This window comes from Cydia splendana, chromosome 6, assembly GCF_910591565.1.
Source record: "Cydia splendana chromosome 6, ilCydSple1.2, whole genome shotgun sequence".
NCBI classification, from domain to species: Eukaryota; Metazoa; Arthropoda; class Insecta; order Lepidoptera; family Tortricidae; genus Cydia; species Cydia splendana.
This window is the reverse complement of record NC_085965.1, coordinates 8,596,412-8,608,627: the sequence shown is the minus strand read 5'-3', so window position 1 is coordinate 8,608,627 and position 12,216 is coordinate 8,596,412. Positions and strand designations below refer to the sequence as shown.

Genomic DNA, 12,216 nt, shown 5'->3' with positions numbered 1-12,216 from the left:
GTTTTTAGTCACTCGCGCGACATGTTTCACGCGTGTAAGCGATACACGGCCGTCGTGAACGCTGCTCGCACTGTTAGTGCTTGAGAAAGGAGACCTAGGCTCTCCGAAACATGTCGCGCGAGTGACTAAAAACAAGTGAGTCTAAACCGTAAAATTATTCAATGAAATAAAAATTAGTTTTATATTTTTTTGGTAATAAATTTTCAGTACTGTTTGCTAAAAATATGTATAAATAATCTCAAGTACTTAAGTAAAAAAAAGAGTGACCTTATTTATAACTAACTATTAGTTTCTGCCCTAGGCTTCGTCTGCGAGGGGTAATGATGATATTGATGATGCTTAATAAAAACTATCCTATTTCCTTCCTCGGGCCTGAAACTATCTCCATACCAAATTTCATTCAAATCAGATCCGATTTTTCACGTCACTCGAAAATCGGTGGAAAACAGCGAAATGCTAATTTTTGAAATACGAGCGATAGAAATTGGAAATCGAGTGGTATTGACCACTCGTTTTCAATTCTATTAGTAGAATTTAAATGCTGGGTACTGGAGATATTATTGAACGAAATACACGAAATCGAGCGGTCGAAATTCAAAAACCGGCCCCCAGTGATTTAAGCGTGAATAGCTAACAGACAGACAGTGCTACTATTGCATTTATATTATTAGTAGGGATTATAATTTCAGTAGGATATTTGGCATTATTGTCCTTGACTTGAATAAAACAATAAGGGAAGGAACGTGATTTGTTACACGCGAAAAGGATTATTTTATTCATTAGTCGCTGGTCTTGTCACTCGTGTAATACAATAATGAGAGTTCCTTTCCTCGTATACGACATCAAAAGTAGATTAGGTACTCAAGTAGAGTGTGGGTGGCATTAATCCCAACGTCCTAGAACAATCTAATAACACAAGTACATTACCTACCTAAAATCAGGTATAGAATACAATATACCGGGTGTGGCCTGTAACACGAGCAAATAATTAAAACATAGATTGTACTCCTCAAACGATGACACTTTTGTTCAACAGCTTTTAAAAATTATGAAGTAGGTGTTTAGAGTCCCTATTTTTCATACAAAATAAATATTATCTTCAATGGACGCCATCGCCACGCCATATCATTGTGATTGACGTTGCTTGTCACGCCTTAAACATAACAAAATTCGCAATACATTGCGTCTTATAGTATTATTAGAATAAACTTTAAAGTGTATTAAAAATTAAACCACAAGTTATTTTTAAAGTTGCTGAACAAATGTTGGTCAGTATGAGGAGTACAGCCTACAGTTAAATTTTTTGCTCGTATTACAGGCCAGAGACTGTATAAGGTGTTTATTTTCAATAGTTTAAATTCGATCGATTGATCCCTATTGGAATAATAGAAAATTGTCTCAAACAAAATAGATCCATGGGCAACAGAAGGAAAATATTTTTTACTCCACGGCTCGGAAATGTGGCAATCATCATTTTAGTCTCCTGTCGCCCACTGCTGAGCAAACTGGGAATAGGCCTCTCTTCGCGTGGCATACGTACATAGAGAGGCCTATTCTCAGTTTGCTTATCCCTTAAGTTGGATCCGAAAGCCGCCACCAGTTTTCGGGCAGTGTGGAACTAACGAATTTAAGGAGAGCTGATTTTTAAATGCTGCCCAACCCAGCTGGATCCTCCTGGAGATTTCCTTTTCGTGTTGTTTATTGTTTAAAGATAAAATATTTCCAAGATATAGGTACGTATTGCTCGACCACCTTCAGTGTTTCGGCTCCAATGGTTATGGTGAGATTCAAATTGCCAGCAGTGATGTTCGTCATAACACTCATAACTTTGGTCTTGAACATATATTAATCTTAAGCCCTTACCTTTACCCGTACCTTTAAGGAACTATTTAAACTTTCGCGATTTTTACACATTATCAAATTGTACAACGGTATTTAATCGCGTATTTAAGTTATAAGATTTACCTCCGACGTTTAGAGGACGGCGTTGTCCCCGTGGTTTCGGAGAAGACTAAATACGCGATTAAGTCCCGCTGTACAATTTAACCTCTCGTGTGCCGTGATTATTAAATATTTTCTAATATTTTCCTCGTACGCGGATCCGCGCTCCGCCGATACGACGGCTTAATAATGAACTATGGTATAGTCAGAATTATGCTTTACCTATCTATAAAATGTTTTGTCCAGGTCTATATGGACAGCGCAGGCGACGCTGAGGGCAACTTCACGGTGATAGGGCTGGTGGAGGATGAGACGGCCCCAGGGGGATGGCGGGCTGCACCGGTGGCTACCTTCCGATACGCCAACTCTTCAGACATGCTTCCGGTAAGTACAATATTTATAGTTGTGATTTATTTACAATCATTAGATAAAGATAAAGGAAAAATGTACTGTCTCGTGCTAGGCGCCGGGATATGAATGTCTTAACAACTGACCTAGTTAATAAATATATCCAATTAAATTTTAATTTGCGTAACGTTTAATTCGAAAGCTTTATTTGCGGTTATAATAAGCTTTATGGAGTAAGGAGAGGATACAAATACAATAGAGTAATATGAAAATGGGAATATAAATGACTAAAGCATTATAGAAACCATAAGTACCTACCTATTTCAGTTATAGTTCCTCTACGACTAAGAATATTATTTTATTCCATTGGGTGGGGATGTACCTACCAACCGATCTTAATATGTGTTGTCAGCGCGTCGACATAGCGGTCTTCCGTTGTCTAATGTCTATGTGTCTTTACTACCGCGAAAAACCTAAAACAAAATTTCTTTATCTGCCTCACTATCGCGTAATATGCAAGAGCTAGAGAGACATAATGGGAATTTCTATTTAAATTTTTTAGACCCTACGGTTAGTGGTTAAATCAATCTGTGAAGTTAGAATAGGCCTCAGGTTTGAAAAGCGATCGTTTGCCTACCCTCGGTAAGCATTCAGAACACGTCGGCAGTTCATTGACATCAACAACATCCCTGAAGTAATAGTGTCATTGTTCGTAGGCATTGCTTTTAATCCCTAGGTACGAACGTGACTAAATTACGGGAGTAAACTTTGTCCCAGCATTCCTGGGGTTAACACCACAAGGATTAAACGAAACTATTGATTACTATATTTTGTAAGTACCAACAATGTTTAAAAGGTACCTATCTACATTACAATTCATTAGAAGGTACATATTTATATAGGGTTTCCCCTAGCCTCTGGACTAGCCTTAAATGTACATTTTTGAATAATGTACTCGTATAAGGCACTTAGCATAACCATCGAAACAGTATTTACGGAAAATAACAATGTTTACGATTAGGTAAGTTGAGGAGTATACACTCATACATGCAGTAAATACAGGCTACCGTATTTGAAAGAGGATTACATGTAATCCAACCACATGTTTAATAACACGTAAGCTCCATAATAATAATATAATATAATTTATTTTTAAATTAGTGATATGTGCTGAATAAAGTCTGGCCGATATTAAAGTGATACAGCGATATTTGGTGATAACGAATTCTTATAGAAAACCGCAATCAAATGGGTCGAGCCGTTTGCCCGTTTCGAATTGGGAATTAATATTAATTTGTATTAATGTTCTTCACCTTATCAATGCATAATCGTCTCCGTTCCATCGGGGGTTACAATATTATTCAAGTAAAATTGAATTGGTATAAACATTGTTAACCACATTGACCTTTATTGATTTTAAACCTAAACCAACATTCAATTATTTCGAAGAGAAATCAAAACCAAGTTGTTTAAACAGCACAATAGTTGTTGGCGGTTTTCATTTCGTAGCGCTCTGAATATTCGAAGATTTACTTTAACTTTCTGTACATAAAAAAACTTGCCTTATTTGCTCATACTCATAGCATAACCAACTAGGGCTTCCAAATACCGGGCTTCTTTCAATACCGGTATTAATACCGAAACTGTCTTCATCAATACCGGGATCCCGGGATCCCGGTATTGTCTATAAATGGCTTAAAAAAATTGAGTTTTTTTTTAAAGGCTCACTTTTACACCAGATATGTATGTCCTTAGCTTAGGATATTAAACAATAATCGCCATCTGTAATAATTATGTGAACCCTCCAGGTTGGCAATAATTTTATCCGCCTTGTTGACTTCACAAGTCACATTTTTAGTTCAATCTAATAATCAGCCAATAAATATTCTTTGGCACCACAAATTCGTATGCCATTACAATTAATTTCTTTCTACTTTTTGATAAAATTTTAAGAACTAATTATATTAAGGGGCTACCCGACATTTTTCTAAAATAAAACACTTTTTTCGTATCTAGTTTGCAGTTAAGAATCTTACAATTACATGTACGAAATCTAAATATTTGGGTTCGTCTTTGACGTCTCGAGAAACGTATCCAGGGTTTTCATTTTAAACTAATTAACACAAAGGTTATGGCCAGAAAACCAGTTTATAGCCTAAAATTGTTCAACTTTGATGCCAAATATCTCGAAGGCAATGAACTTTGAAGTAAATATAGGATAATAAACTGCAAAACTTAATTCAAGACCAAAAAAAGTAAGACAATGTTGCCACTGCAATAATTTGTTTGTAAAATAGTAAATTCCTTTTGATAAATAATCACGCTAAGATAATTTATTTATTAGTAATTTTACTTCTGCGATTTAAAAAAGTACTTTTATATACTTATTTTTGCATAAATACAAGACGCGCTAGTAAAAAGTGGCAACATTTTCTTACTTTTTTTGGTCTTGAATTACGTTTTGCAGTATATATTGCTTCAAGAGGTTGTTGTTAATATAATAAGCTACAAAAAACATTAGAAAACTAAGGGATTCAGATCGAAGGTCATTCGCGTGGGGTAGCCCCTTAATATATCCTGAACATCAGAATTCATCACCAATTCAATTCAATTTATCTAACGCATATGCACAGATCTTGTTTCAATTAGATGATCTTCTTTAATTAAATTGGCAAGTTATCTTCTTGATACAGCCGAATTTGACCATTTTAATAGATTTTAAACGTTATAATAGGCACATTTTCCTTGTTTTTGAAAATACCGGGATCCCGGTATTTCATTAAAAAATACCGGTATTGAAAAATCTGTTTAAACAGACGGGATCCCGGTATTTCGGGATCCCGGGATCCCGGTATCGGAAGCCCTATAACCAACCCAGCCGCAACAAAAAGTATGAAACAAATAAAATTGGTTAAGTACTATGTTTAGTAATCATTCCCTTCAGTAGGTATATACCTAGTTGTACCATTCTTGAGAACGTTTTCCGTTTACTATTATAAATATTTTGGAGCAAGAACGTTTCCCAAACAAAACGGACACCTTTATATAGAACGACACAACCCCACTTCAGCTCTTCTCACAACACAAGAATTAAAATTCGCATTGTGTCGAGATTCCCGGCTTTACTCCTACATACTTTACGATGTCATTGATCAGTCATATACGTATTATATAGCAATGTTCCGCTCCGCAATGTGAAGATCGCCTAAGATCTTGGTGAGCGCTATTGTAATAAACTGGCCTTCGGCTCACACGTGTCGCGCTCGGAACCTGTGACTGAAACGCAGGTCTGAAAGGCCGCCCCGAGATAAATAATATTCACCCTGATACATTGAGATGCCTGCAGACGAATACAAAGGAGGTATTTAGAGCTAGGTCGCAGATTACATAAAGCTTACATTTATCACTCTCATACGGTATAAGGAAATGTCCTTATTTATATAGGATATACGACATACGGACGGACGGATTTATAGGGACAGACGACCTTGTTAAGGTCGCCGGAAGACGCTGGATGCGGGTCGCTTCCAACCGGTACGAATGGAGGTCCCAGGCGGAGGCCTATGTTCAGCAGTGGACGTCTAATGGCTGAGACGATGATGATGATGATATAGGATATATTTAGAGAGATTTAGGCGCTTCTAAGTAAGTAGGTACTAATCCGGCCAAAGTAAAGTGCGGGTGCGGGTCGGACTCGCGCCCTAAGAACGTAACGTATTTTTTTTAATATTTTTTTTGCATTAATATCGATGAATACCTATAGTTCGTTTTTTTTAGCATTAGAAAAAAGGTAAACAATCTTGATGTGTCTTTTAATTGAAAAAAACACATTTTAAAAATAAGTCACGGCTAATATGTAACAATTATGAAACTAATACGATTATTTATATTATTCTGCTTTCATAAGTAATAGTTACTAATTTTTAAAAAGCGTGTTTCAATTAAAAGACTTGTCAAAATCGCTCACCTCCTTCTAATGCTAAAAAACACGAACTATAGTTATAGTATGAGTGCGTAGTAATTAAAGAACATTTTGCATTTGTGCGTAGTTTTCTATGTGTGTTAAGTAACTACCTTAAGGCCTTCAGCAAAAAGGCGTCCTCGAACGCCTTAGCGCTGTCTAGGAACCAACTGCGCAACTTGGTAAGGGTGCTTACCGGGCATTGCGGCCTAAATAAGCACATGCACACCATGGGGAAACGTGACATAGGGCGGTGCAGACTCTGCATGGAGGCGGAGGAGACGCCCTTGCACATCCTCACAGAGTGCCCTTGCCTAATGCGTACTCGTGACCTAATCTTGGGCGGACACATATTACGCCCGGAGGAGGTAAAGTCTCTCGAGACCAAAAGGATCCTGCAGCTATTCGAAGTTGCAGGGTTGGATCGAGAGTTGTAATAGGTGGCGATCACAATAGATCAGGAATGGTCGCAGTGATACATAGGCTTTGGAGCCTTATATAGCCCCTAATAAAGAAGAAGAAGAAGAAGAAGTAACTACCTCGTCCCTCTCAAAAAACGGTAATATTCTTTTTAATTAGGTATAATGGAGTGATGCGTACTTTAGTTACTATCAAGCTGTCTATTACGCTTAAAATACAGCCTACTGACAGTCAGACAAACAGACGAACATCGGATCGGAGACTTTTATTTACCCGAGGATCACGGAACACACGCTCGACGCTGACGCCGCCCGCCGTACAGTCAGCAGCAATAGTTGCTAAGCGGGCGAGGTGTTCAAAAAGATCTTGACGCGACTTTATTGTTAAGAGAATAAGAGCGCGTCAAGGTAATTCTGAGCACCTCGCCCGCTAAGCAACTTCTGCTGCTGACTGTACATTTGTTTTAACTGCTGCTGTCACTCAGACGCCACGTCACCCAAGTGTCAAAAGTGAAATTGAACTTTATGTATATGCACGTAGATCTTATGTTTCTCTGTGGTCTGTGACCGATTAATCGGTCTTTGGCGTTGAACCAGCGGTGCGGAAATTTGGTCATTGGCGTCCAAAAGGTTAACCAAATCGTATGACACTCGAAGCCACATTTCGTCGCCGATGTAATCTGGGATGAATTTGTGACCATTCGGGGTGGAAACCCTGAAAATTAACATTTATTACACATATTACGAGTAAATATTTCTGGTGTCGGCCATACAATGAATGAATTCGCGCGTAAAGGATGATTAACTATTATTATAATAGGATTAGGTCGAGAGCGGAAGCTGAGTAACAGTAATTTAGGGACAAATTAATTTGGGAATAGAAAGCGGGCAAACAAAAGCATGAGAAGTTGATAAGATATTTCGCGCGACTTAACTTGCATTCAATTCAATTCAATAATTTATTAATAAAATCACAATTTTACGCGTCATAATAATATTACAATAGGTACATTACTATTCTATATTTAAATTACATTATTTTACGTATACATTTCATTATTCAAATTAAGTAAGTGCATACATTATTATAAATTCAGTCGTATTAAGTTAAAGTTCATATTACGAGTATATGACTATTGAACTCGTTGAACAAACTATGATATTATTTAGGTATAAAACTGCTATATCAACCTAAGACAAATAACGCAGGACATATAAAAATTTATATACCCACGGGTATAACGAATTTTATCTAAGTCCCTTTACTTTAGCTACTTTGTAGTTTGGCTTAAAAGAGTTCCTATCAAATATACGTCCATACATCCTTATCAACTTTCATATTTATTGTGATAGTAGGATCAAAGAGAATAAAGTGTATAGAGGCGGATTGCCAAAGTCAATTATGTAGCCACTGTAAATTTATTGCCATCTTTCGACAGAAGATTAAAACTGTTAGGAAGTCATTTGACTTTGATCATTATTCTTTCACTGATATGTTTTAACTTGTTAAATATTAATATTAACGCCATCTACTCGACTGTAGGCCAAAGGTATGGCGCAATCTTTTCGAGCGATGGCGCCATAACTTCAGCCTACTCTCGAGTAGATGGCGTTAATATTAATATTTAACAAGTTAACACATAAGGTTTACTCGGGTAATTCCGAATGTCGAAAACTGTCGGATAATTCCGAAAGAGACTTTTATTATGATGGAATTAAGGGTGATTTTCATCTGAATTTCGGAATTATCCGACATTCGGTAATACCCGAATACACCTTATCACTCATATCAGTGAAAGAATAATGATCAAAGTCAAATGGCGTTCTAACAGATAATCTTTTGTCGAAAGATGGCTGTAAATGTACTGTAGCTACATAATTTACCATGACAGTAACTCTCTATTTAAAATTCTCTTTGGAGGATTTATGGTCAGGTTGACAAAATTTGTGAAAAAAACTTTATTTTAAGAGCTGTTAGAAAGTACCTAAATACTTGTATTTCCTACTAAAATAACTCAGAACATTAAAAGTTTTAACGAGGCAGCGTTCAAAATCATCAATAAATATTTTGACTTAAACAAATAATTTTTCGTATTTTCATAAGTAAGTACCTATCGTTATTCAATTAAGCAAAACTTATTTGTCTTTGTAAAACAAACACGAATTGCAGAGAAAGACAAATTAATTGTGAAGCTGTTAATTACTTTTACTAGCCGTGGGTTTTGAGGGTCAGTGTAAATGGTCAATAAAGTAGGTAGTCCATATCTGACTAGGCCTTAACGAATTTTACATGTAGGTACCTAAAATTTAAAATTTGTTAAAACAAAGCGGAGAATATTTATCAGATAGGTATCCTATTGCAAATTGAAGCACTCTTGTATGTAGTAAATAATATACAGTGCGGCCTTAGCAAAGTTTTCCTATCTGTACATTTAAACAGGGTGTCCTTAGCCATTGGACAAACACTGAAATCCCACGTAGGGTTACTTCTCAGGAATGCGCTAACGTTATTTTTTTGATTGGAATAAAAGATAAAAAAAAATCAAATAAAAGATATGTATTTCCAATAATCGCCAACAAAAATAAACATAACAGCGGCAGCCGTACGGCCCCAATTTCATAGACAAACCGCAAATCGATGTACAGGTTAGCCATTTGGCACACGTATACTAGAGGTCAAAACAAAATTTTTGACCCGCAGTTCCTAAAAAAAATTCCCTTAGGAGGGGAGTGCCGAGTCATTGTTTTTTTTTGTATGGGAAAAAACATTTTTTTTTAGAAACCTATCGTGTGTGGTATTACCTATATGAAAGGGATTTTTGAGGCGATTCTAAAAATATACCACATCATTACATTTCAGCCATTTTTTTTCAATTAAAACAAAAATAATTTTCAGAACATACCTAGTTTGGGCTTCTCCAGATACGATATGGCTGATTTTTTTTGTATAATATACCACAAATGATACGTGATATCGTCATATATAACCCTAAAAAACCAATATCAAAATATATATTTAGTCACTGTTTGTTTTTAGGAACTGGTGGGGGCCAACAAAATAGTCTGGCTGAACGGGAAGCCTCCAGCAGCCGAGCCGCCCTGCGGCTTCGACAGACTAAAGTGCTCCCTCCCCCACGATCCGGGCGTGCTAGCGGCCATCATCGCGGTAGCCGCGGCGGCCATACTTGCGCTCGCGCTGCTGTTGAGGCATTATAGATATGAGCAGAAGCTGGCCAGTGTACTCTGGAGGATCGAGGCGAAGGATCTGACGTTTATACTGGCCTGCAATGATGGGGATAAGGTGAGTGTAAGCGATTTCTACATTCTTCTTCTTCTTCTTTTCGTGTCGAGGTTCCTTTATTTTTATACGATAGATGCCCAGTAGGCAGCGGTGTTGACAGCCCTGGCTGTCGCGTCCCTCAGATCCAGCTCCGAGCAGTGATGCGGGCATGCGGGGCACGCCAGGTCTACATTATAAAGTAGCTATATAGATAAAAGTGATAAAACTAAGAACCATCTAAACGTTGTAAATAGAGATAGACCAAGTAAAGTCTGCAACGATTTTGATAGCACACGCAGTGCATGTAATTTATACGTCATAATTTCATAGAATTGTGACGTTTAAAATAACACTTTGCACTGCGTGTGATTTATAAATCTCAGTGATTTATAAGTAGGCCCCGTGCATTAACTATAGGGGGCAGCATAGGAGCCGTCAGATTTCTGGCGCGAGGTGTAAATGTGTCGTTTATGCTTCCGATGTAGCCCACAAGATGGCAGAATCTACTATGCACAAGGAAACGTACCGACGAGAACGGTAGATGGTAGCACTTTGCTTTGGCAATGTACATGTGCACATACTCGTATGTTTCCGATTCAGGCCACAAGATGGCAGACCCTCCAACGCGCACGGTCCCTATCACAAAATCTAAACATTTCTCTTGTTTTTGTCATATTATGTAAACATAAACAGTACCTACTTATGTCAAAAATATAATTTATATGTCAATGTCCAATCAATTATGATAAATAAATCTTTATTTACGTACAATATATATACAGTGGTACTACTAAACGAAATTAATAACTAGCTTAAATCTAAAATAGGCCCTTGAGGCAAAATGCAACTTTGCTATCAATTATTATATTTTTAGAAATAAATCTGTAACAAACAATTCGCAAAACAAGCGGAAAAGAAGATTTATATCTCGTTATTTGATCAGTTCAGATAATTTATTTGATATCGAATCTCTCACAGACAGTTTCGCAATATAAAGGGGAATGGTAATTTTTTGGCTATGTTCTTAAATAAGTTCTAACCGATGTATTTTAAAATTATAAAAAATATATATTTGAAATTCTCAAGATGAGCTCTTTCATTTGATATATAACACGATATAGTTTGAAAAGCTTTGTTTTTTAACTTTCTCATTTACCCCCCAAAAGTGCCCCCCATGTTCAAACTTCATTTGTTTACGTTACATATCCATCTTTGGGTGACTAATTTACATTACACTTAATTGGTCCAGTAGTTTCCGAGAAAATAAATAGGCTGTGACAGAAGGACAGACAGTCAAACGCACGAGTGATCCTATAAGGGTTCCGTTTTTACCTTTTGTGGTACGGAACCCTAAAAATACCGTAAAGCAAGTTTACGTTTACGATTAAACGTTATAAGTAATAAGTTAGTTACTTACCTACAGGTAAATCAATCGATATAAGTACTTTATTTAAATTCAAATAGCAAAATATTTAGTTAAAATCACTTGTAAATTCCACCTAAACTCTAAGTAATCAAGAAATCAATTTCGAAATAATCCTACTATGTCACTTTGACAATTCATATAATTTTGCACGTATTTCCCCATATAGCACTACGGATACATTGGCAAGTTCAAATAATAAAATTTCAATTCAGATACTCCAGTTGTTCATTAGACGAACAATCCTTTGAGAAAAACGTAAAAAATAAGAATTAATACCAACAAACTTTCAAAGCATCATCAGAATTTCTAAAGTAAACTTGAACAAGGTAATTTCAAAGCAAGTCAAATATCGGATGTCCATGAAGCCCTTCAGCGATATAACACGGGCCTTAAAGAAGGGTTTAGGTTTCAGGAAATTTTTTATGATTTTATTAAAGGTTAAATTTCAAATACCTGCAGGTGCACGTGCACAGTTTTATTAAGCGACATGATAATAGTTAGGTATTTGTTTTACAAGGGGGCAAAGTTGTTGTTTAACCGCTCGTGCTAATATTGATACCCGAGCAAGCGAAAGATTCCAAAATTGAAAAATGGTTCTAAAAATGGAATCTTGAGCTTTGCGAGGGTTTCAAAGCACGAGGGTTAAACAAAATTTGTCCCCGAGTGAAACACAAAATTTTTCACCAAACCAACCCGAAGAAAATATACTGTAAGATATCAAACAAAAACAAACCAAATCAAATCCAAATGAATGTTATTAAATATTTATCATTCAAAATCATCATTTAAAAGTCAATTCAACCAGCAAACATAAGAAAACAACTCAAAATTTGCATTTGAT

At 36.5% G+C, this 12,216-nt stretch overlaps 1 protein-coding gene across 1 annotated transcript in view; it reads left to right on the top strand.

The window, feature by feature from the left end:
* LOC134791284 (guanylate cyclase 32E) overlaps nt 1-12,216 on the top strand; it is a 107,340-nt gene that overhangs the window by 31,048 nt on the left and 64,076 nt on the right. The window contains exons 7-8 of the mRNA XM_063762279.1: nt 2,188-2,325; nt 9,707-9,970. Coding sequence (XP_063618349.1) covers nt 2,188-2,325; nt 9,707-9,970 — 402 coding nt within the window. The remainder of the gene's footprint in view (nt 1-2,187; nt 2,326-9,706; nt 9,971-12,216) is intronic.